This window comes from Entelurus aequoreus, linkage group LG25, assembly GCF_033978785.1.
Source record: "Entelurus aequoreus isolate RoL-2023_Sb linkage group LG25, RoL_Eaeq_v1.1, whole genome shotgun sequence".
Lineage (NCBI taxonomy): Eukaryota > Metazoa > Chordata > Actinopteri > Syngnathiformes > Syngnathidae > Entelurus > Entelurus aequoreus.
The window spans coordinates 27911584-27939039 of NC_084755.1; the positions used below are offsets into that span (position 1 = coordinate 27911584).

The window sequence follows — 27456 nt, forward strand, 5'->3', positions numbered from 1 at the left end:
CACAGAACACTTTTCCACTTTGTATCAGTCCATCTTAGATGAGCTCGGGCCCAGCAAAGCCGGCGGCGTTTCTGGGTGTTGTTGATAAATGGCTTTTGCTTTGCATAATAGAGTTTTAATTTGCACTTACAGATATAGCGACGAACTGTAGTTACTGACAGTGGTTTTCTGAAGTGTTCCTGAGCCCATGTGGTGATATCCTTTACACACTGATGTCGCTTTTTGATGCAGTACCGCCTGAGGGATCAAAGGTCCCTAATATCATCGCTTACGTGCAGTGATTTCTCCAGATTCTCATAACCTTTTGATGGTATTACAGACCGTAGATGGTGAAATCCCTAAATTCCTTGCAATAGCTCCTTGAGAAATGTTGTTCTTAAACTGTTGGACAATTTGCTCACGCATTTGTTCACAAAGTGGTGACCTTGTTTGTGAATGACTGAGCATTTCATGGAAGCTGCTTTTAAACCCAATCATGGCACCCACCTGTTCCCAATTAGCCTGTTCACATGTGGGATGTTCAAAATAAGTGTTTGAAGAGCATTCCTCAAGTTTCTCAGTCTTTTTTGCCACTTGTGCCAGCTTTTTTTAAACATGTTGCAGGCATCAAATTCCAAATGAGGTAATATTTGCAAAAAATAACAACGTTATTTAGTTCTAACGTTAAGTATCTTGTCTTTGCAGTCCATTCAATTGAATATAGGTTGAAAAGGATTTGCAAATCATTGCATTTTGTTTTTATTTACGATTTACACAACGTGCCAATTTCTCTGGTTTTGGGGTTTGTAAACTAAAGTCAATATGATGAACGCTTAAATGTCCAACCCCGCAAAATATTTTCCCCCCTCATATACATATGTATATACATATAGAGCCACAGATTTGACAAGTGCAAAATGCAAAAACCAAAACGAAAAAAAAACAATATAACTAAATATTCTATTATTGTAATTATTATTATCATGTTATTTTAATTAAATTATTTATTTAAATAATGACGAATGTGTGTTTTTTTATTTTATTTTACCGATTTCTGGTTGGAGAATCACTCATGAATTATCTCCATCATCAGGATGAATTGATTTTAAATTATTCAGATTCGTCAATTCCACTGTGCACCACCTTGCTGCCAAAAAAATAAAAATAAATAAATAATGTAGAGAAACAACAATTTACAAAAAAGTTGCAGTCTTCATTTTGATTCTCTAAATGTTGAATTGTGTTGTTATTTTAGATTACACTGCCCTCTTGTGGTAAATCTTATTAAAGCCACACTCTCAAATAATATTCATACCCACCATATTTATATGCACACATAATGTTATATTATGCAGACGTGCATATCATTATAAATATGTCCACATTTTATTGCCTCCAAATATCTTACAGTACACATTAAAAAAAAAAAACTCTACAATAATACTCACCTGGATCTAAATTTAATTACAGTAAGTAGGTTTAATTGTTATTCATTTCACGACTGTTTTACGGCAGTTATTTTCGTTTACACCGTCACTGTTACCATGGTTTTCTTTTTCAAACCGCACAGAAACCTGAAGGTTAAATGACAAAGAAATCAATCTTTTTTTCTTACTACTTTATTTACATCAAAATCGTCAATTCACAATACTGATTATTTAAAAATCTACTGTTTGTCAGGCTGAAGATATAGAATGAAGTTACAGTATGTAATTGTGTTTTGTTAAAAAAAAAAAAACATTTGGTAAAATACATTTAAAAACGATGTGAGTCAGTGGCGCCCCCTTGCGTCATTCATTGCAATGACAGAAGAGCGAAAGTTGTTGAAAATGTGGCGATAATACTCCCTGATTTTTTTTTTAAATGCGCCCCTTGTTCGTGTTTATATTCTTGTTCCCTTTTAGTCCTAAGTAAGTTTTTAAAAAAAATACAAAACATTAATGAAACATTAACTGATGTCTCAAGGACAGCTCCGTCATATATGCAAGTCCCGGAAGTGACGTATATCGAGCACGACTTTCTACTGGCGCTGACGAGACGCAGGGCCGCCATCTTGGAGTGGTGATCCGTTCCACTCAGTGCAATTCATTTGGCAGGAGCAATGAACTGTCAGCGCATTTAATTCATATTATCTTGCTGATAACCACTGATTTTCACGCGTTTTTTTGTCATAAGTGTAGCTATGATAAAGGACACATGTTTTATTATTCATAGTTTGCTTAACAGTAATACAATATTTTTATATGCTATAAGTGACCAGACGTCCGAGATCAAAACTAGGAATATAATCCCAGAGAAGGGGGAAAAAAACGGTCAGCTATTTTTAAGTTCAAGAAAAAATATGATTAGGTTATATACATGCATATATCCTACATAAACAATGTATGAATACATTATATATCTATATATTTTAGGGCCCTATAGATCTCTGTTGCTGCAGCAGCAGAGAGTTTATTCTGTCTTGACACTTTGTATTAATATTGTGTATGACATTCTTCCCTTAAATAATAATGTTTACAGTGACTGTTTTATATGTATTTTTTATGTATGTCGCTTTGGATAAAAGCGTCTGCCAAATACTTAAACATAAACATATACAAGCTAGACTAGATTTAGACTTGTATAATACTGTATAGCCACTGTCCATATATTACCCCCTCCTACACAATCTGGACTGTGGTCCTAATGTTTACCCCTATTGGCTTTTACAATATTTATCTTCATCATTTATTTCAACTTTATGTTATTCAAGTATGCCATTTTTAAATGTAATTAATTTAATTGACAAGCAATTCTATTATGGTCATACTCTTGTTTGCTAGCGGCTACGATTTCATTACTATTAATTAATAGTAATGAAGATTAAAGATCTTTGTTCCTTCTCAACTCTGTGGTAATATTCTTTTCACAAAATACAACCAATAGTACGTTAATGTTAAATCTTACTTGTGAAAAGTAATCCCCCGATTCCTATTTTCAACAGTCCGCTCATTTGAGCAGGAAAACGCTGAACACCAGCCCGGCATCTTTGTTTTCTACCTGTCAACTGTCAGTTTAGGGCGGCTGCTCGCCAGCCCCTCATCACCACTTCAAGATGGCGGCCGAATTTCTCGCGTTACAGCAGCCAATGCTGCGTCTACTTATAAGATGTCTATGGCGCTGATGCCTTTGGAGGTATTTTTTTATTTTATTTTTTACTTTAAATATGCTCAACTCATATGCTCACAAAAAAATAAGGGAATCATTTCATAATAATGTTGTTATATAATACTTATAGTCCCATTTATGTACTTCAAGTAAGTACTTATGTGAAGAATCCTTCCTCTGGAAAAATGTTTACACGTGTTTGAGCTTGGATAAATAATCCTCCATATTGATAGCCAATTGCATTAATTGATTCAGCAGAGCAATAAAATATCTTTCTTGCACCTGAATTGTGGCAAAAAGAAACAGCCCAGTGGCTTCTTCTCTGACAAGAGACGGTAGCGACATGCACCTGCTAGCTCCACCCTTCTTGGTGGAGAATACAACACCTCTGAGTATGTTTTTTTCTGTATTTACATTAAATACATCACAGAGTCTGTAGATTCCACATTATAGAAAGTCACGGTGTTAAAAATGTTTCTGCAAACATTATATAGACGACAATATGACAAACAGAAATAGCCGCCAATCTGCTAAATGCTGACTTTCCACCGCGTCATCGTCCAGTGTACTCAGGACTAGGTGTAGTGCACTAAACTGTAAGTTGGCTTGCACACGAAAACCTATAGCGGCAGCCTCATATCAGGTTTATTCCCTGTATATGAACAGAACATTTATTTATTGATTACATTCCCTAATGTTTACTTAACAAAAAGTTTGTATTTAATTGACAAATATTATTTTCATTGTATAATAATAATAAAAAATAATAATCATAATAATAATTTAACAAATATTATTTTCATTTTATGTCATTATTTATAATTTTTTGGCTTTCATGTTTACCGTAGGAAAAAAATGCTGCCCTAGCAACACACACAGGGCGCCCACAATATTTGTGATTCATCAAGGCTGAAACTGTTTTGCGGGCACTATTTTGTGTTTTTAACCTTTTTGATCTCGGGGCCCAACTTTTCCACTACAGAGGGGCCTGGGGCGCACTGAAATACTAACACTAAATTAGTCCTCTTACTCTTGATTTTAATCGTGTTCAATAATTATATCTAACCTACTTACAGTTTACAAGCTTGTCGAATGATATGAAAGCATGTGTTAATCACAAAGATTATTATTTATTAAACACATAAACCTTAGGATTAGGTCAGGCTGATTATAAGAATAAGTATTAGGCAAATATAATGCTAAAAAGAGACTAATGCATAACTGACAATAATAAATAGGTTTCTTAAATAAACTGTCAATAAAATTAAAGTGCAAATGAAAATACAGCTTCCCTAATTTAATCATAATTTTTGCCCTTAAAAACCTCTCTATGACTTTAGCTACAGACTTCTTCTGATTGTTTGATATTGTCATTACTGCCACAAGTGGTGGAAAAGTGTACTACAACAGAGTACCGCTGCGGATCATACAGACCACAGATGAGGAACAGATATTTTTTGGCGGCCCAGCAATGGTTAAGAAACACTGATTTAGTACATCTGAAAAGTATGTGCAAACTGACAGTAAAGAGGCAATCATGCTGCAAAGACACTCTATTCAGCAATATCATTTTATAATTTTAAAGCTGCTGGATGACTTAAGGGGCTGATTAAAATGATTTCAACTGATGCTTTTTTGTGTCTGGTGTTTTTTTTTTTGGTTTGATTTTAGAAATATCTTATTATAAATGTCTTACAATATGCATTTTCTTGTGTTTGGATCATTACAAACATGAGTGTGCTGCTGTTGTCATGGTCCACCACATTGTTGCAGAGCACAAGTCAGCTAGCTCAAAATATTGAAATTCTATATTCTGTCATTTATTTTCCGACATGTTGCAATGACAAACTGGAGAGGCGTGGTGCGTCGTTTTGTAATTGTGTGCGTATTCGTAATGAACAAAATCACATTCCAGGAAAAGTGTTCCCGATTGTAGATGCGCGAGGCTAGTTTGGCATTGCAAAGCCGGCTGGAGGCCATGATGATTTGAGTGTGGAGGAAACTGAGTGTTTCCATGGCCACGGACAGCAGTACACGCAAACACCTCATTTAAATAAGGCGATATGCACCACTTTTCAATTGCACACGCAGTCTTAGTAGATCACACACAACAAGCAAATTTATATATTGCACACGCTGTTTAGCACGTGGTATTCGGATTTTAGTACAAAACCCAAAACCAGTTAAGTTGGCACTTTGTGTAATTTGTAAATAAAAACAGAATACAATGATTTGCAAATCCTTTTCAACCTATATTCAATTGAATAGACTGCAAAGACAAGATATTTAATGTTCCAACTGAGCAGCAGCACTTACCACAGAACACTTTTCCACTTTGCATCAGTCCATCTTAGATGAGCTTGGGCCTAGCAAACCTGGTGGCGTTTCTGGGTGTTGTTGATAAATGGCTTTGGCTTTGCATTGTAGAGTTTTAACTCGCACTTACAGATGTAGCGACAAACTGTAGTTACTGACAGTGGTTTTTTGAAGTGTTCCTGAGCCCATGTGGTGATATCCTTTACACACTGATGTCGGTTTTTGATGCAGTACCGCCTGACGGATCGAAGGTCTGTAATATCATCGCCTACGTGCAGGGATTTCTCCGGATTCGCTGAACCTTTTGATGATATTACAGACCATAGATTATGAAAACCCTAAATTCCTTGCAATAGCTCGTTGAGAAATGTTGTTCTTAAACTGTTGGACAATTTGCTCACGCATTTGTACACAAAGTGGTGACCCTCGCCCCATCCTTGTTTGTGAATGACTGAACATTTTATGGAAGCTGCTTTTATACCCAATCATGGCACCCACCTGTTCCCAATTAGTCTGTTCACCTGTGGGATGTTCCAAATAAGTGTTTGATGAGCATTCCTCAACTTTCTCAGTCTTTTTTGCCACTTGTGCCAGCTTTTTTGAAACATGTTGCAGGCATCGAATACCAAATGAGCTAATATTTGCAAAAAATAACAACGTTTTTTAGTTTGAATGTTAAATATCTTGTCTTTGCAGTCTATTCAATTGAATATAAGTTGAAAAGGATTTGCAAATCATTGTATTCTGTTTTTATTTACCATTTACACAACGTGCCAACTTCACTGGTTTTGGATCTTAGTAGATCAGGACCTAAGGGTGAACGAGACGTGTTTTGGAGAAGAAAAACAAGTTAAATTATGTTTTTCATCACAAATCTGATCATTTGCCGTGTTGGGAATGGTAAATTGCAAAAAATGCGGAACCCACTGTCTATAAAAGTTTTTCCAACACATTAATTTTTCATCCTCTCATTCTAGTATTTGACAGGAAGTCATATTTTGATATCTGCTTTTAAGTCAAATAAGTCAAGGTCCATTCTTTTTCCCAGCCATCTGCCCGTTGAGGCCACCGGACTCCCAGCGTTGCCAGAGACCAGACTTCTGACTTCCTGCTCTGTGCACGCGCGCCCCCTGCGGTGAGACAAAGAGTATTTGGAAAATGGATGGATTACTTTACTGTAACAAGACAGAATCAATACACAGAAGGATGTGTTTGCATTGCAAGAACAAATAACAAAAAAAAAAAAGTATTGGCTGCGCCTTCAACACCTGCTGTGTGAGTGCAGAACTAGTGCAATCGTGACCTTTGACCTCATTAATACATGTTTTTTTCTTACGTGTGAGGTACTAATAGACAATAATTGTGCTTATAACCCATTTTCTGAGACAAAACTGTCGATCATTCTTCCTCTACAAAAAGTATTGAATGCCAACTGTATGAATATGACTTAAAAGTAAGGATGATGTTCGGTTGTTCGATAAGAAAGAACCGATTCCATGAACTCAAATCCCTTTTTGAGAACCGGTTCCCGTTATCGAGGCCACTATAGTAAAGGAAAAGAGTTGGTTCTTTATTCGAATCCCTGGGAACAAATCCCGTCCCACAGGAAATACCCTGTGGGACGGCAATGTTATGCCCATTTGATTGTAGACTCTTACTGACACCTTGTGGGGATATGAAAATACTACGCGTCATTAGTTTGGGCACTTCCGGGTTGGCGACGTCAGTTCAGTTCATGAGACAATTGAGAAGTAGACAAGTTATGTTAGCTCTTACAAGCTTTGGAAAAGATAAGTCTGTAAGTCAACTGTTTAACTTGTTTATGTAACTCAATATTAAGGTGGTAAGTGGTTAAATTTGATACTAAGATGTTTATTGAAAAACTATTTTTGTGCACTGTTTCAATGGATGATTTGAGGACTTAAAATGGCTGCAAGTCGTGTATTTCCACCATCGAAATAGTTTCAACACTCAGAAGTATTTGTTTGATGATAGTACTGTATATTTGTGTGAAGCTAATATTTACATATTGTGTATGCAATTTGAGTATGTTAATTGAATCACATAGCTTATACATTTGTCATTGTGTGTATTTCAGTTCAAAAAAACAAAAAAACAGTTCAGTGCAAGACAAAAGTAAAGATAGGAAAAGACAAAGCAAGATCAACAACAATAAAGAGCCTAAATGGATTAATCTGCTTTGGAACTTTATTAGACATCTTGGATTGTTTGTTAGCTGTCTGCCTGTGTGTGTAGTTAGTATGTTCCAATAGCAGCAGAAGTGCACTGATTTTATTTAACACTATATTATTATTTATACACTTATAGTGATCAAAGAGACAGGTTGTTTTTGTGTTACTGTATATATTTGTTTTTCTGAAAAATCTCACTTAATATACTTTGGGAAACAACAGTCAATATTTTAATTTTTTAAATTTTTTTAGGGGGGTAACAGTCAATATTTATTTATTTTATTTTATTTTTTTCTTATAAAATAAAAGTGAGCTTTTGTTAAACCAAATATTTTGTTTTTTTCCATATACAACAACAAATATCTGGATTCGATAAGAGAATCGATAAGGAATCGGTTCGATAAGAGGATTCGATAATGGGCTCGAACTCGATAATTTCTTATCAAACATCATCCCTACTTAAAAGGGAACTGCAATTTTTTTTAGGGGAATCTTGCCCATCGTTCACAATCATTATGAGAGACATTCTAACATGTAAAAATTGGCTCGTTCTTGGTTACTTGTGAAGTGTATTTCTGGTCTTGCGACCTTCTCCCGGGCAAAAGGGCGACAAGGCAGTGCGGCTGGATCAAAAGAGACGTCTGAGACGCTTTGCTGAATAAAAAGTTGCTTTATTACAAGCGAGCGTATCTGTAACGTATTATTTCATGTTTTGTTTGTACACAGCTAGCCAAACAGTGTATGTAGTAGCAGTAATAACACGCATTAAGTGCTGCGTGTATCATGATCGATATAAAGTGTGACTCACTCGATGGGCAGTTGTGGGTTTGGTCCAGCTGGCTTATTTGGTTAAGCACTCCATTTATGTCAAAATAGCTTGGCTTCAAATTCCATATTTATAGCGCCAAAGTCCCTTTCACCTCAATCTCTCATCTTCCGTCTGCTCCACATCTCACCTTTCCTCTGTGCTGGCTTCCAAAAGCAGCAGTTCATCCTCAGTATATGCAGCTTCAAAAAGAAAAGGTTGTGAATCCTCATTTGTCCAAAAGTAGTCGTCTTTGTTGTCTGTTACCAAGTCTGCCATGATTAGAAAACACTTGCGTTTGTTTCCGGAAGTAGGAACACACAGCTGTTGCCAGAAGTTGGAAGTGCGTTGTTATGGAAACGGAAATCAATGTGCGGTGGAAGTCAGTCAGTGATTAAAATGACCTAAATACGGTAAATATTGTACATATTACATATTGTTATGAAGGTGTCTGTTACTACATTATATATATACTTGCACTGTGTATATTGTACATATTACAATGTACATTGTAATGTACATTACATTGTTATGAAGGTATCTGTTACTACATTATATATATATATATATATATATATATATATATATATATATATATATATATATATATATATATATATATATATATATATATATATATATATATATATATATATATATATATATATATATATATATACATGCAGTGTGTATATTGTGCATATTACATATTGTTATGAAGGTTTCTGTTACTACATTATATACAGTATATACTCGCAGTGTGTATATAAAACATATTACATATTGTTATGAAGGTGTTTGTTACTACATTATATATATACTTGCAGTGTGTATATTGTACATATTACATATCGTTATGAAGTTGTTTGTTACTACATTATATATATACTTGCAGTGTGTATATTGTACATATTACATATCGTTATGAAGGTGTCTGTTACTACTATACATATATATATATATATATATATATATATATATATATATATATATATATATATATATATATATATATATATATATATATATATATATATATATATATGTATATACAGTATATATAATTTCACTGTGTTTATAAAACATATTACATATTGTTATGAAGGTGTCTGTTACTACATTATATATATATACAGTACTTGCAGTGTGTATATAAAACATTTATGGAGGGTTTTGAAATTGTTTTAGAGGGCTTTGAAGGCTACAACGGTGACTTCCATTAGCCACAACTTTTAAGTGTTTTTTGTCATAGCTATAATCGTAAAAAAAACAACAACATGTGTTCTTGTCTCTTATAATGATTGTGAACGATAAGCAAAATTCCCAAAAAAGTACAATTCTCCCTCAACACTAACACAACACCACGTTATTGTAAAAACAAAGAAACAAAAACACAAGTACATAAAACTTATAACCAAATATGAAACACAGCGTTGCATTAATTTAAAGTATTTTATATTACCTGAGTTTGTTCAGATTTAAGCCGCTCTGTCTTGCTTGGGGGTGGCCAAATGCGTTCCAGTTTACCTCGAGACAGTTGCTTACCGCCTGGAAAGACATGGAACAAGTGGAAAATCAACATGGTTGTGTTTTGTTATGGCATTTTCTCCTGTAAAGTGTTATTACGAATACAATCATACTTTTAACGGAGTTTTAGCAGCATGGTGGCCGCGCCCATTCAAAATCCTATAGAGATAATTGCTTATTTGTCATCGCTTCAACGGCGTCATCGTGATATGTGTTTCCAAAACAACCGTATGGTCTAAGTTTATATTGTAGCCGAACCTTTTTTCTAAAGATATATTGTCTAAAAAAAACATTTTTTCTCATGCTTTTGGCCTATTTTTGTGTGTTTTAATTACTTTTTTAAATAATACCGAAGCCCCAAAGCAGTTTTTAATTGGCTTCACTGCGGGAGAAGATATCAGACTTTTTTATTTTCCTCTTGAACACATCAACCTATTTTTTTACCTTTTTATATATAAACATATAGACAAAACATACACACAATATCTGGAATATAAATACATGACTATTGACCGTAATTATGTGATCATTTAAAGTAAACAGAAAATATTTACATAACTTGTAAATATGAATAATTCCTTATTTCTTGTTATCGAATTGTAAACTTACTTGAACTGCATTTTTGGCCTCTTATTCCTATTTTGGTCAGCAAGAGTAATTATAATAATAAACACAAATCTATTGCTGTTACTTGGTCACGACCTGGCCGTGGTATAATTAATTTCCACAAAGTAGCAATTATGGCTTATACATTTAATAGTTTCATAACTATAACACAAAAAAAAACCTGTCTAAAACTTTCTAAATATAATTTTTAACATTACATAAGCCCTCTAGACATGAAATAACCTTTACAAGCCGCAAACTTCGAATCGCAATGTCATTTTGGTGCCTTCCCAAACGGTCAAAAATCATAAAAATCCTTAACTTTAACATCTGTATTGCTACAATAATAAACATTTTAAAAATAAAATCCACTTACAGTACATTAACACATCGGCACACACACAGAATACCCTTTAGTGCCCTCACAAGTGACCATAAATTCCCCATATCCTTAACTTTAACAACCATATTGCTACAATAATAAACATTTTAAAAAGTAAAATCCATTTACAGTACATTAACACATCGGCACACACACAGAAGACCCTTTGGTGCCCTCACAAGCGACCAGAAATCCCCCAAATCCTTAACTTTAACCACCTTAATGCTAAAATAATAAACATTTTAAAAAGTAAAATCCACTTACAGTACATGAACACATCGACACACACACAGAATACCCTTTGGTGCCCTCACAAGTGACCATAAATCCCCCAAATCCTTAACTTTAACAACCATATTGCTACAATAATAAACATTTTAAAAAGTAAAATCCATTTACGGTACATTAACACATCGGCACACACACAGAAGTCCCTTTAGTGCCCTCGAAAGCGACCAGAAATCCCCCAAATCCTTAACTTTAACCACCATAATGCTAAAGTAATAAACCTTTTAAAAAGTAAAATCCACTTACAGTACATTAACACATCAGCACACACACAGAAGACCCTTTCGTGCCCTCACAAGCGCCCAGAAATCCCCCAAAATCCTTAACTTTAACCACCATAATGCTAAAATAATAAACATTTTAAAAAGTAAAATCCACTTACAGTATATTAACACATCGGCACACACACAGAAGACCCTTTGGTGCCCTCACAAGCGACCAAAAATCCCCCCATTCCTTAACTTTAACAACCATATTGCTACAATAATAAACATTTTAAAAAGTAAAATCCACTTACAGTACATTAACACATCAGCACACACACACAGAATACCCTTTTGTGCCCTCACAAGCGACCAGAAATCCCCCAAATCCTTAACTTAAACAACCATATTGCTACAATAAATGCTGCACAAAATGGCAACATTAAGAAAGCGTTAATACACACAGACATGGTTGGCACACTGAGGCATATTTTCCGCGATCCAAAAGTTTGTGAATCGCAAAGTTCGCAAATAGAGGGGTTGGTAAATCGAGGCTCCGCTGTGTAGCAATTAACTTTTGCATTGCACATTTATTTTTCAATTTTAGTTTAGTGCTTTTAGAACAACGGTGCAACTCTTTTGCATTTTCCTCAAAGTTAAATCCCCTGATTGAATCCCCTGTTGCGGACGCATAACATTACTGTCAAATGCATTTCTCTTTTCACCTTGAGTCCCCCCTCAGAGGCTAAAAATACTGACAAACTCCCAGACTGGTTGCACTGTTGTGTCACGTCTCAGAGCTCCCCTGCTGGGCACGCGTCAACTTGCAACACACACGGAAATCACGCCGATTAAGTAAATAAACACCCTGGCTGCATTTTATTCCACACCGGTAAGGTATTCCCATCCAAACAATACCTAAATAAAGATGTCTTTCTTCGAGCTGGAATGTTCTCAACTTGATGGGGCCAACTGCTCCTCGTTCCCGTTCCTTAACTGCTTGTGACAGGGTCTACCCTGGTGGCTAAACCTCTTCCCGGAATAACACGCTTAATGCTAATGGAGAAGGTCATTTATCAACGTGCCAGACGGGGTAAGAAGGTCAGGATGTGTCTAAGAAAAAGAAAGATCAAAGTGACACTTTTAGGGATACGATGGCACGGTAGCCATAGTGTGTGCCCGGGAAATATGCTCATTATCACCATTTTTGGTAGCAATTAAAAAAACCTGGAGAAAAATTGAGAAATGAAAAACTTTTTTTTACAGGAAAATTTATATCAACACCAATATCAATTTGACAGCAGTTTTTAAATTTAGTTTTAGTCGTAGTCTTATAAAGAAAAAGTATTTACGTTTTAGTTATATTTTAGTCATGTCAATTAATTCATAATTTAAACATTTTAGTCGACTAAAATATAAAGTATAACGTACATCACATCTTTGAAGTTGTCTTGAAAGCACATTTGTCATAACGGGGGAGTCGCAGCTTACTGCGAGGTTTGTTCTCCCGGGATGCAAACGGACTATTGCGGACAAGACTTGCAGGTAGGAACATATTTATTTTCTCAATTAATCCTACACATCACAAAGACCGGAACCAAACAAAAGAAAAGTGTGCCGTTCACACGAGAAGCTAACGAACAAAAAAAAACTTAACGCAGGAAACATAGAAGCTAACCACTAAACATGGACTATGGCATGGAACAAACAAGACTTACTGTGGCATGAAACAACTAACACTTACGTGGACACGGCATTTCATTTTTTTTTTTCCATTTATTTATTTATTTATTTCAGGCAATGACATAAAAAAGTACAAAGTTGACAACACATAATAATATAAATTAATATAGTGCAAATTAATATAATGCAAATATAATGTATAGTATGTAATGCATGGTTGTCCATTTTTGCCTGAAAGGGAGTGGGAAGAAGATAACTTATTTAATCCCAGCCCCAGTTCTCCATTCAGTGATTATTCACATGAGTTTCACTCTTACTTTGTTCAAGGATTATAATACAGATGTTGTATCACAGTGGCATTACCACAGGTAACAATGATTATTACACTGTAACAATAATTTGTATCAACAATGTAGAAATAATGAATATACCAACAATGGTAATAGACAACATAGCAATAATGGTAATAGATAGATAGTACTTTATTGATTCCTTCAGGAGAGTTCCCTGACAACATAGCAATAATGGTAAGGAAACATTGAGCACATGTTAACACTTTGAGACAGAGTACAGCAGCAGGTCAAATTAAAGACCCTCATCTCTATATTTGAACCAGACCCCATGTTTGTATAATAGTTTAAATCGATTAATAATTTGGCATTGCTTGTGTTGTAAGTCCAGTTTGTTCCATAGTTTTACTCCGCATACAGACACACAAAAACGTTTACGAGTGGTTTGAGCTCTCGGCAATAAGAAATATCCAAAGCCTCTCAAGTTATGAGCCTGCACTCGTCTTATAAAAAAAATGTTGTAGATTAGGCGGCAATAATTTGTTAAATGCTTTATATAAGATTATTAATGTATGATATTTAACAAGGTCATCAAATTTGAGCAACTTTGATTGCATAAACAGATTATGAGTATGTTCTAAATAACCAACGTTGTGAATGATCCGCACTGCTCTTTTCTGTAATATGATCAGAGGATGAATTGTGTTGTGGTAAGTATTCCCCCATACTTCAACACAGTATGTAAGGTATGGGAGTACCAAGGTGCAGTTGTTGTGGCATGAATCGAACAACTTGCATAAACTAGGAATCGGACATGAAAACGAGCAGCATGAACTATGGTATCGCATGAAACAAGCAATGACGCCAGGAAGACTGACTGGCAAAGACAGGCTTAAAAAATGGTCTCTTGATTAGAGCAAGTGCGTGTCCCGAACACCAGAGGCAGGTGAAACTAATAAGTCGCCACGGTAACTAAAACAAACAAGGGTGCACAAAAACAGGAACTTCTGGAGTCTAAAACTAACAGAACATAACAAAAACATGATCCAGACCACAGATCATGACACATGTATTAATTGTTTATTGTTGCAGAGCATCTCAAAAACTAAATCTACAGCACAACCTGCACTCCATGAATAATTTAATAAGTACATTTCGCACTAACTTTGTGTGTTATTGTTTTATCTGAAATGTGCCTTTTTTTTTCTTCCAAATGTTGAATAGTAAATGACTAAAATGGTCACATGAAAAAACAAGCTAGTTTAATTCTAGATTGCCGTTCAACAAAAATACCGTAAAACAACTTGCACTGAGCCTAGCCTATAAAATCTGCTACACCTCCCTGATACCGAAGTACATGTCAAAATACTTCCATAACGTAAATGACCGCCATAACCACAACACCAGGGGGAGCTCCACAAACCACGTTAAACCCAGATTCCGATCTAACAAAGGTCTTAACTCATTCTCTTTCTATGCCACATCAATGTCATGTCTGTGTGATCATGTTTTGTTTTGGTTATGTTCAGGTTTGGTTATGTTCAGGTTTGGTTTTTGGACTCTTTGTGCACTCTTGTTTGTTTTGTCACCATAGCGACCATTAGTTTTCACCTGTCCTCATGTCACGCACCTGATTCATTTGAACTCACACACCTGTCACTAATCATGCCACTGTTATTTAAACCTGTCTTTTTCTGTTGATCGTCCTGGTGACATTATCCTTACTACCTCTGCTACCCATGAGATTCCTGTTTACTATAGTTCATGCTTCATGCCTTGCCACAGTAAGTGTTTTTGTTTCATGTTCATAGTTAATTGCCTTTGTGCTAGTCTTTTGTTTCATTAGTCAAGTTTGTTCTCCGCCATTGTGCGCGCCTTTTGTTTGCTTCTTTTTTTTGTAGTTTGTTAGTGTTTAAACAAACATGTCCTTACCTTAACGCCTTGCCCGCGCCAACTTTCTTTTGCATTGCGGAAAGCACAACACCCCAAGGTCCACGTATTGACAATCAATATGGAATGCACTCCCAACAGGTGTAAAAGTAAGTGCATCTCTTTCCTCCTTCAAAACCGCACTACAAGAACACCTCCAGGCAACTTCAACCCTTGACTAAGAACCTCCCCCCTCCACATCCCACCTCCCCGGATTGTAAATAATCAAATGTAAATAATCAAATGTATATACTTGTTCTTATGCTTTCTGAGGTCACTATGTTCACTGCTCGCTGTACATATCCTACCAAGTCAGACCTACACTTATTCAATGTCCATTTCTCTGATGATGCAATTGTTAATGCCTGAAGTGCTGATATCAACCTACCCCTCCCCCCCTCCACATCCCAACCCCCGGATTGTAAATAATGTAAATAATTCAATGTATATACTCTGATGATTAACTTGTGTGATGACTGTATTATTCTGATAGTATATATCTGTACCAAGAATTGATTTACGTGGACCCCGACTTAAACAAGTTGAAAAACTTATTCGGGTGTTACCATTTAGTGGTCAATTGTACGGAATATGTACTGTACTGTGCAATCTACTAATAAAAGTTTCAATCAATCAATCAATCAATCAATCAATCAATCAATCAATCAATCAATCAATCAATCAATCAATCAAAAAACCGGTAGTGGTAGAGTAAGCAGTCTTGCTCCTTCCCTAATGTCTTCAATAGTCACAGTAATTCAGTACAGTATGAGTCTTTTGGAAATATTAGTTTAGGCCTACTTACTGTTGCGTAGATTTAAATTGATCGAGCCACAGGGTTTACAACAAATATTTACCTTTGCAAAGGTAAAATGTCTCCTTACGTCTTCTCTTTCTTCCAGTTGTAGAAGACATATTGAAAAAGATGTGTGTAACAATACAGTAGGGATGTAACAGTATGAGAATTTCAGATTTTAGGTTATTGTATTGCTTTTTGAGCACCGCGATCATAATGACAACACGGTTGTCATTATGATCGCGGTATTGTGAAAAGTGCTCAAAAAGCTTTTTAAACATAACTGAAATAAATAGTTCGAAAAGCCACTATTTATCATGTGTTTCTTATGCTTCACTGAGGTGTTTTAGTCTGAGTGTTGTATCTGTTTTAATAGCTCAACTTTTATTGTTGTACCGTAAATATTGGTTTGGACTAGGGTTGTCTCGATACCAATATTTTGGTACTGGTACCGGTACCAAAATGTATTTTGATACTTTTCGATACTTTTCTAAATAAAGGGGACCACAAAAAATGGCATTATTGGCTTTATTTTAACAAAAAATCTTAGGTTACATTAAACATATGTTTATTATTGTAATCGAAGAACAATTTTGTCCTTAAATAAAATAGTGAACGAACTAGACAACTTGTCTTTTAGTAATAAGTAAACAAACAAGGGCTCCTAGTTAGTCTGCTGACGTATGCAGTAACATATTGTGTCCTTTATCATTCTATTATTTTGTCAACATTATGAGACAAGCTGTAAAAATTGATTATTAAACTACTTGTTCATTTACTGTTAATATCTGCTAATTTTCCGTTTCAACATGTTCTATCTACACTTCTGTTAAAATGTAATAATCACTTATTCTTCTGTTGTTTGATACTTTACATTAGTTTTGGATGATACTACAAATGTAGGTATCGATCCGATACCAAGTAGTTACAGGATCATACATTGATCATAATTTAAGTTCTCATGTGTCCAGGGACATATTTCCTGAGTTTATAAACATAATATGAATTTAACAAAAAAAAAAGAAGAAAAACAATGTGTGACGATAACAAATATTGATGTAATGATAGTAGTATCGACGAGATATGCTCTTGTACTTGGTATCATTACAGTGGATGCCCTGTGTAGAGCCACCCATGACGTTTGTTTACATTGTGACGCCGGTGAGCTATTGTATCTTCCTACAGTGTGTAGTGAAGCATGTTTAGCTATTACTCGTCCTGCAGTGATAATGATACTTGTAAGAAACTTACTTTAGTTGACATCGTGAAGGCGAGGATTAGTGATTAGGATTAGGGCGTTTCAGTGTTATAACTTCACCTTTATCGTTACCAAAATGCGTCTATTCTCCCTTTTCGGTCTACACACTGTGTCTGCTTGTAAGTACTCAGTGATTGGGCGCTGCCGAACATGCTCCTCTGATCGTAAAAGCAGCAATGTCACGACGTGCCGTCATGCCCGGGTACCGGTACTTTTCAAACAGAGTATAGTACCAGTTTTGATTCATTAGTACCGCGATACTATACCAGTACCGAAATATCGTACAACCCTACCGTGATCATTATGACCGTTTATCGTTACTTCCCTCTAATATATTCTTGTTTCCCGGTGAAAAATCCAAAGACTGTGTCTCAGTAGGTGTAGTCATGATTCGATCCCCACTGTGATTTACCCAACCCCTCTCCCACATGCTACTGTGATCGAATAGATTCCCAACTTGTCCCACCCGTTTAAAGACGAAATCAAATTATATTTAATTTCTATGTCAACTTTTTCGTCTCGTTTTTATTTGTCGACTAAATTGTCAATTAATTTCGTCAATGTTAAGTTGACTTCATTTGGAACATGCATGCATACAACATGATACATCACACATGCATGCATACAGCATGATACATCACACATACAACATGATACATCACAATGATCACACATGCATGCATACAACATGATACATCACACATACAACATGATACATCACACATGCATGCATACAACATGATAAATCACACATGCATGCATGCAACATGATACTTCACACATGCATGCATACAACATGATACATCACACATACAACATGATACATCACACATGCATGCATACAACATGATACATCACATATACAACATGATACATCACACATGCATGCATACAACATGATACATCACATATACAACATGATACATCACACATGCATGCATACAACATGATACATCACACATGCATGCATACAACATGATACATCACACATACAACATGATACATCACACATGCATGCATACAACATGATAAATCACACATGCATGCATGCAACATGATACTTCACACATGCATGCATACAACATGATACATCACACATACAACATGATACATCACACATGCATGCATACAACATGATACATCACATATACAACATGATACATCACACATGCATGCATACAACATGATACATCACATATACAACATGATACATCACACATGCATGCATACAACATGATACATCACATATACAACATGATACATCACACATGCATGCATACTACATGATACATCACACATGCATGCATACAGCATGATACATCACACATGCATGCATACAACATGATACATCACACATGCATGCATACATGATACATCACACATGCATGCATACTACATGATACATCACACATGCATGCATACAGCATGATACATCACACATGCATGCATACAGCATGATACATCACACATGCATGCATACAACATGATACATCACACATGCATGCAACATAATTTCCAGTTTCTCTGTTCAACAAGTTCACTTCCTGTTCTCAATTTATCCACAAAATACTCTATAAATAATAACATTATCAAATAAATAAATAATTAGTAAAGTAAGTTGTATTTCATATGGTGAGATAAATGTCATAACGACGTGGACTATGGGGTGTTTGTTTTCCCGAGATGCAAGTAAAGTTGGATCGGACATGGCTTGGAGGTAAATACATGATTTTATTTTAATACTAACTACAAAAAGTGTACAAACAAAAGGCGCTCTCAAGGCGGAGATAAACTTGGCTAAGAAACAAAAACTACCACAAAGGCAAAACTATGGCTTATAAACAAAAACTTACTTGGAACATGAAAATAGACAAAACTCACTTGGCATGGAACTATGGTAGCATGGGAAACATGGGTAGCAGAAGTCAAACAGAGTTAATGTCGCCAGACAGACTGCCTGGCAACTGAAAGCTTAAATAATACCGACATGATTAGTAACAGGTGCGCGAGTGCAAAACGTGAAACAGGTGCGTGACATGAGGACAGGTGAAAACTAATGGGTTGTCACGGAAACAAAAGAAACAAGAGTGCACAAAGAGTCCAAAAACCAAACCGAACATAACCAAAACAAAACATGATCACACAGACATGACAATAAATAAGATTATCAACAAATTCAGAATATTTTTTATCATGGTTTTTCATCCATGTACTTTGTAAACACTTTGAGTTTGAACAGTTTATTCAGCATTTGTTTTGATTCGTTATCGTCTTATTTTAGTTCGGGGAAAATGGGTTGTTGATGATAACTAAGACAAACATTTTTAGTCAGCAAAATTAATTAATGATGTCATGAAGGTTTGAAAACCGTATTGTATACACGTGATAAATCCAAACTAAAGTAAACAACATCAAATATGTTCACATCATTTGTTCTTTATCCAATTTGCTTGTCCCGTAACTTTAAATTCTGCTGTATTGCAGCAATTTCTCCGACTTTGTGGATTATTTCCGGTCCAAATCCGAGTCGTCCTGATGATTTCTTTTGAGCAAGGTGGCCGGTGTTGCCAATTTCTCAGTGAGGAAAGTAGAGTATTTTCAGGACCATAGGACGCACCGGATTATAAGGTGCACTGCCGATGAATGGTGTATTTTTTATCTTTTTTCATATATAAGGCGCACTAGATTATAAGGTGCATTAAAGGCCTACTGAAATGATTTTTTTTTATTCAAACGGGGATAGCAGATCCATTCTATGTGTCATACTTGATCCTTTTGCGATATTGCCATATTTTTGCTGAAAGGATTTAGTAGAGAACATCGACGATAAAGTTTGCAACTTTTGTCGCTGATAAAAAAAGCCTTGCCTGTACCGGAAGTAGCGTGACGTCACAGGCTGAAGGGCTTCTCACATTTCCCCATTGTTTACACCAGCAGCGAGAGCGATTCGGACCGAGAAAGCGACGATTACCTCATTAATTTGAGCGAGGATGAAAGATTCGTGGATGAGGAACGTCAGAGTGAAGGACTAGAGTGCAGTGCAGGACGTATCTTTTTACGTAACTTAGGTACAAGGGATTCCATACTTTCTCCTTTTTCTATTGTGGATCACGGATTTGTATTTTAAACCACCTCGGATACTATATCCTCTTGAAAATGAGAGACTGGAAGGATAGACAGAAAATCAACAATACTATTAAACCATGGACATGTAACTACACGGTTAATGCTTTCCAGCCTGGCAAAGCTTAACAATGCTGTTGCTAACGACGCCATTGAAGCTAACTTAGCTACGGGACCTCGACAGAGCTATGCTAAAAACATTAGCTCTGCACCTACGCCAGCTCTCATCTGCTCATCACGACCCGTGCTCACCTGCGTTCCAGCGATCGACGGCGCGACGAAGGACTTCACCCGATCACCGGTGCGGTCGGCGGCCCGGAGACGGAGGAAGTCAAGGTGAGGACAGCGGTGAGTCCGCAAGAAACATATATTTCCCCAAAGTTACGGACGAGACACGCACATAGCGCCGCGCACGTACGGGCAAGCGATCAAATGTTTGGAAGCCAAAGCTGTAGTCACGGTAGCGCGTCTGCTATCCATCTCAAAGTCCTCCTGGTTGTGTTGCTGTAGTCCGCCGCTAAAACACCGATCCCACCTACAGCTTTCTTCTTTGCAGTCTTCATTGTTCATTAATCAAATTGCAAAAGATTCACCAACACAGATGTCCAGAATACTGTGGAATTTTTCGATGAAAACAGAGCTGTTTGTATTTGGGACACAATGGTGTGCCAATACTTCACTCCGTGACGTCACGCGCATACGTCATCATACATAGACGTTTTCAACCGGAAGTTTAGCGGGAAATTTAAAATTGCACTTTATAAGTTAAACCGGCCGTATTGGCATGTGTTGCAATGTTAAGATTTCATCATTAATATATAAACTATCAGACTGCGTGGTCAGTAGTAGTGGGTTTCAGTAGGCCTTTAAAGGAGTCATATTATAATATTTTTTAAAAAAATTGAAAACACTTCCTTGTGGTCTACATAACATGTAATGGTGTTTTTTTGGTCAAAATGTTGCATGGATTATGTTTTACAGATCATCTTCAAGCCGCTTTCTTACAGTCGCTTCCGGACGTGCAATTATGTGGCTCACCTTCGGCAGCGTCTTCTCCCCGTCATCTTTGTTGTAGCGGTGTAGCGTGCAAGGACGTGAGTGGAAGAAGTGTCAAAAGATGGAGCTAACTGTTTTAATGACATTCAGACTTTACTTCAATCCATGACGGAGCAGCATCTCCTCATACGGAAACAACAACACCGGAAATGTGTCCCGTGAAAAACCGTCCGACCGGAACTCTAATAACTAAAATTCCTTGGGTGAATAATGTAAACTCACTATACCGGTATGTTTTAGTGGTTTCATGGCGAGTCTACTGACAGATATAAGTAAGGACTTTACGCTACTTTATATTACAAATGGCATAAAGTGAAGGATGAATGTCCCATAACAAGAAGATAGAGAAAAAGAAGAAGCTTATCAATTACGGTGTCGGGACGGACCACAAATGCGGATGCGCACAATTTTTCAGGATTTATGCAGATCCCAAATACAGATCAGAAGGTACAAGAAGGTAAGAGAAGAGTCTTTTGCGTAGTATTGTGAAACAAGACGCCAGATGATATGTCTTACCTTATACACACATGATTATAATACTTGTATGTTTAAACACATCAAACGGTGCAGCCTACACTTATCTCTTATGTTTGACTGCCATCTACTCTTCACACTTATTATTACACCATGCACCAAATAAAATTGCTTTGAGGTGGGTAAGCTCAACCAAACTTATTCCTTACATTAGGTGCACCGGGTTATAAGGCGCACTGTCGAGTTTTGAGGAAAAAAACAAGGATTTTAAGTGCACCTTATAGTCCGGAAAATACGGTAGCTATTTGCTGTCCTAAAAGTCGCATACTTGATTGCAATCACGTCATGGGAGGGATAAAAAGTGAGGTTAAAAAACTGAGTTCCCCAGGAGATGGTCAGAAACACTTTAGGTAATTTAAGGGAAGTTGCTCTTTGTGTTGCCCAATTTGTGGGCCGCAACACACTAAATTATGAAGTTAAGTACAGGGCTACAAAATATGGGCTTGTGACAGGGTCTACACTGGTGGCTGATCCTGTTCCCGGAATAACACGCTTAATGATAATGGAGAAGGTCATTTATCAACGTGCCAGACGGGGTAAGAAGGTCAGGATTTGTCAAAGAAAAATACAAATCAAAGTGACACTTTTAGGGATATGATGCATCTTGGCACAGTAGCCATAGTGTGTGTCCGGAAAATATGCTCATTATCACCATTTTTGATAGCAATTTTAAAAAAAAATAGAGAAAAGTGGAGAAAATACAAACTTTTCTTACAGGAAAATGTACATCAACACCAATATCAATATCATGGACAAGTGTTCCTTTTGACAGCAGTTTTTAATTTAGTTTTAGTCATAGTCTTTTAAAGAAAAAGTATTCACGTTTTAGTCATGTCAATTAATGGATTAATTTAAAAATTTTAGTCAACTAAAATATAAAGTATAACGGACAACGCATCTTTGAAGTTGCAGAACATCGAACATGACCGCCATAACCACAACACCAGGGGGAGCTCCACTAACCACGTTAAACCCAGATTCCGAACTAACAAAGGCCTTAACTCATTCTCTTTCTATGCCACATCAATGTGGAATGCGCTCCCAACAGGTATAAAAGAAAGGGCATCTCTATCCTCCTTCCAAACCGCAATAAAAGTTCACCTCCAGGCAGCTACAACCCTAAACTAACACCCTCCCCGGATTGCTAATAATCAAATGTAAACAATCAAATGCAGATACTTTTTGTTATGCCTTCTGATCTCTCTCTCTCTCTCTCTCTCTCTCTCTCTCTCTCTCTCTCTCTCTCTCTCTCTCTCTCTCTCTCTCTCTCTCTCTCTCTCTCTCTCTATGTCCACTACTTGCTGTCCATATCCTACCCCCCCTCCCCCTCCACACCCCTGATTGTAAATAATGTAAATAATTCAATGTGATTATCTTGTGTGATGACTGTATTATGATGATAGTATATATCTGATAGTATATATTTGCATCATGAATCAATTTAAGTGGACCCCGACTTAAACAAGTTGAAAAACTTATTCGGGTGTTACCATTTAGTGGTCAATTGTACGGAATATGTACTTCACTGTGCAACCTACTAATAAAAGTCTCAATCAATCAATCAAATCGCAAAAACTAAATCTACAGCACGACCTGCACTCCATGAATAATTCAATAAGTAAATTTCACACTAACTTTGTGTGTTATAGTTTTAGCTGAAATGTAGCTTCTTTTTTCCAAATGTTGAATAGTTTATGACTAAAATGGTCACATGAAGAAACAAGCTAGTTTTATTCTAGATAAGCGGGCAAGCTCAACAAAAATAGTGGTAGAGTAAGCAGTCTTGCTCCTTCTCTAATGTCTTCAATGGTCACAGTAATTCAGTACAGTATACCTGTAAGTCTTTTGGAAATATGTAAACACTTTGAGTTAAGTACAGCCACAAAATATGGGCCTGCGGGCCATGTGTTTGAGACCCCTAATCTGCTGTGAGCTACACAATCAAACAATTAATTAATTAGTTATGATTAGAGATGTCCGATAATATCGGCAGGCTGATATTATCGGCCAATAAATTCTTTAAAATGTAATATCCTGGGAGACTCCCGAATTTCAGTGCCCCTCCCGAAAATCTCCCGAGGCAACCATTCTCCCGATTTTCACCCGGACAACATTATTGGGGACGTGCCTTAAAGGCACTGCCTTTAGCATCCTCTACAACCTGCAGTCACATCCGCTTATCCTCCATACAAACAGCGTGCCGGCTTAGTCACATAATATATGCGGCTTTTACACACACAAAAGTGAATGCAAGGCATACTTGATCAACAGCCATACAGGTCACACTGAGGGTAGCCGTGAAAACAACTTTAACACTGTTACAAATATGCGCCACACTGTGAACCCACACCAAACAAGAATGGCAAACACATTTCGGGAGAACATCCGCACCGTAACACAACATAAACACAGCACAACAAATACCCAGAACCCCTTGCAGCACTAACTCTTCCGGGACGCTACAATATACATCCCCCCCGCCCCCCCCATACCCATCTCCCGAATTCGGAGGTCTCAAGGTTGGCAAGTATGCTCTAGTATACTCTGGACTGAAGCTGTGTGCCTTCATTGTTGTTGTAGCTGTTGTTTCGAGGCATGTTTAAAAAAAAAAAAAAATGCACTTTGTGAAAGTCAAAGTATAGTATTTCCCATCGTTGTGGTGGGTATTAGGATTATCTCAGGGAGAGCATGTCCCAAATTCCAAGCTGCTGTTTTGAGGCATGTAAAAAAAATAATGCACTTTGTGACTTCAATAATAAATATGGCAGTGCCATGTTGGCACTTTTTTCCATAACTGGAGTTGAAGTTGTTCTCTTATTTTGGAAAACTTTGTTTTTGATTGATTGATTGAAACTTGTATTAGTAGATTGCACAGTACAGTACATATTCCGTACAATTGACCACTAAATGGTAACACCCTAATAAGTTTTTCAACTTGTTTAAGTCGGGGTCCACGTTAATCAATTCATGGGAAAGTTACATTGTTTATTTGATGCATTCAGCGGGGCATCACAACAAAATTAAGCATAATAATGTGTTAATTCCACGACTGTATATATCGGTATCGGTTGATATCGGAATCGGTAAATAAGAGTTGGACAATATCGGAATATCGGATATCGGCAAAAAAGCCATTAACGGACATCTCTAGTTATGATTTAAATGCATGTAACCAACACCTGGAACAACACAGTAGCCTGACTGTCCAGTCTCACCTGGTATGTTGGCCGATGCGAGTAGCGTCTTGTTGCCCTCCCCTGTGCTTTGTCGCGCCTCGCCGTACAAAGTGCTTCTTTGTCTGCGCAGTTCATCCTCTCTGGCTTCTGCCTCTTTGATGTCCTTCTCGACATCTGCCTGGAGAGCCAGTGCTGGACGCAACTTGAAGAAAGGATTTTGTTTGATGGCGGCAGATTCCTTTCTTGTCTTGTCCTTTCTTACTGTGCTCATACTTTCCACCGCTGGTGTGGACGCATCAGTACTTATAGATTCAGAACTCCTGTGAACGTGCACATTTTTGTCTTGTTTGGCATATGGAGATAAGCGTGACCTGTCTCGAGAACCTCCAGTTGGACTCTTTGAAAGGTTTTCAGAATGTTTCTCTATCTCGGAGATTGCAGGATTCTGAATCCTGAAGGAGTGAGCTCTGGAAATGGGGCTGCTTTTTACTGAAAACATCTCCAGGCTACGTGTGCGCTCCAGCACTGAGGGATAAACCGGATCTTTCATTGATGAAGAAAGTGGTTTCCTCATCCTGGCTGGACCTAGTGTGTTATCCTGTTGGAAATCTTCAAACAGCAGTTTGGTCTGCTTTAATTGATATGTCTCCCCTTTCACTTTCAATATTTTTCCCAATCCAGTCATCCCAAGTTCTCGCTGAATTTTGGGACTCATCTCCTTGGGCGTTTTCTGCTGGGAGAGCTGCCAATCATCTTCTTGGCCTGGACATACCTTGGAGGGAAATGGCTCAAGGAGGATGTTGGTATTAAAGGGGATTTCCAGTACATCTGGATCATCGGCCAAGTTTAGAACTCCACCAGCTCTCTGAAGATTCTGTTTTCCCTGGGCGTCCTGGTGGACTTTCCTTTCCATAGCGGTCTCAGTAACAGAGAGGCGGTGACAGGTTGATAGAAAAGAAGATGGCTTAGGAATTGTTTCGTTGAAATTGTTGGCAGACCAATCTGGACGTACCAAACTCACGCTTGGGTTATCATCAAAATAACCTCCATCTGGTATTGTAATATTGTGGCATTCCAGCTGTTCAGGTTTATCTCCATTCCCGTCATTCTTTTTCCTCTCTATCAGGCTTGTCTCTGTCCTGTCAGACTTGATGGCTTCTAATCGCGTATCTTCTTCCACATCTTCACTTGTCAGATCATCGACTTGTACTGGCAAGTCTTTCTCTTCAGCCAAAATCTTCTCCATGTCTCCAATCCCTGCCTCCTGGCGTTGTTGGACCAGTTGCAGACGCTGGAGCAGTTGCTCCCCTTTCAGGATGTCAGAAGCTATCCTTTGGCATTCATCCCCTAGCTTTGCCCTTACTTTCACATTATGTTCCTGTTTTGACTGAGGTACAGTCACTTTTCCAAAAGCATTTTGAGACATTTTTACCTCACAGGTGCCTTTTGACACTCCTTGCCAAGGAAATATTTGAAGTACTATACCTTAAGGAACTGTCACTATGCTAGACAGCATCACTCGTTGGCTTTGTATGCGACTGATTTTGGTTGATTTTCTAGAGTGTTATGTTGCAGTTTTGTTTAGCTTGATGTCCTACCTTCTCCACAAGTGTATCATTTCGAAAATTATACCCAGTGCCTGAAAATGACTCAGAAATGTGTCTTCATCAGCTTTCTCCGAACTGTCCTTCCCTTCACTCAGTACATCATCCGCTTGGACATTCGTCTGGTCTTGCTCTATTGTTCCTCCCAGTGGGTCCTTGAGACTGCGGCCCCCCTCGGATTTCTGATCCTTAGTATTAGTTCAAGGGTCTTTTGTACTTCCCTTAAATATGTGCTGCATCTGCGAACACTTCCACAACCTCCCTCCGTGCCATTGACTGCTTCTCACTATGATACCAGAGTAATCTGTTGTAATTAGCTTTATCCTCTGTGTCGTCACCTACCTTGTCTGCACGGGTCACACTGGAATTACAACTCCTTGTATCTTTGTTGCTCCCTGCTGGAAATCGTGGATCCTCAAAGGATGGAAGAGGCTGTAGTGGGATAAAGATATCCACACTGTTTTCATTCCTCACATTGTTCTCAACCACTGCAGAGAAAGGGGCTTTGGGTTCATTGTGGAGCCTCTCACCAGGTGTAGAAGATGAGTTTGGTTGGCCATGT

At 37.3% G+C, this 27456-nt stretch overlaps 1 protein-coding gene across 1 annotated transcript; it reads right to left on the reverse strand.

Moving 5' to 3' along the window:
• Window positions 1–1904: 1904 nt before the first annotated feature.
• LOC133642222 (uncharacterized) lies at window positions 1905–27351 on the reverse strand. Its single transcript, XM_062036306.1, has 3 exons — window positions 25330–27351; window positions 9902–9987; window positions 1905–6572 (listed from the first exon to the last, which is right to left on the reverse strand). Exons 1-3 carry the CDS (start codon window positions 26714–26716, stop codon window positions 6468–6470), a joined length of 1578 nt encoding a protein of 525 aa, XP_061892290.1. The 5' UTR covers window positions 26717–27351; the 3' UTR covers window positions 1905–6467.
• Window positions 27352–27456: the final 105 nt, after the last annotated feature.

Excerpts from the sequence above, each read along its gene's own strand:
- LOC133642222 (XM_062036306.1), bottom strand. The coding sequence starts at position 26,716 with ATGTCTCAAAATGCTTTTGGAAAAGTGACTGTACCTCAGTCAAAACAG. Across the intron at positions 9,988-25,329 it reads CGCATCGGCCAACATACCAG|GCGGTAAGCAACTGTCTCGA; the intron begins GTGAGACTGGAC and ends ATGTCTTTCCAG. Across the intron at positions 6,573-9,901 it reads TTAAATCTGAACAAACTCAG|GGGGCGCGCGTGCACAGAGC; the intron begins GTAATATAAAAT and ends GTCTCACCGCAG.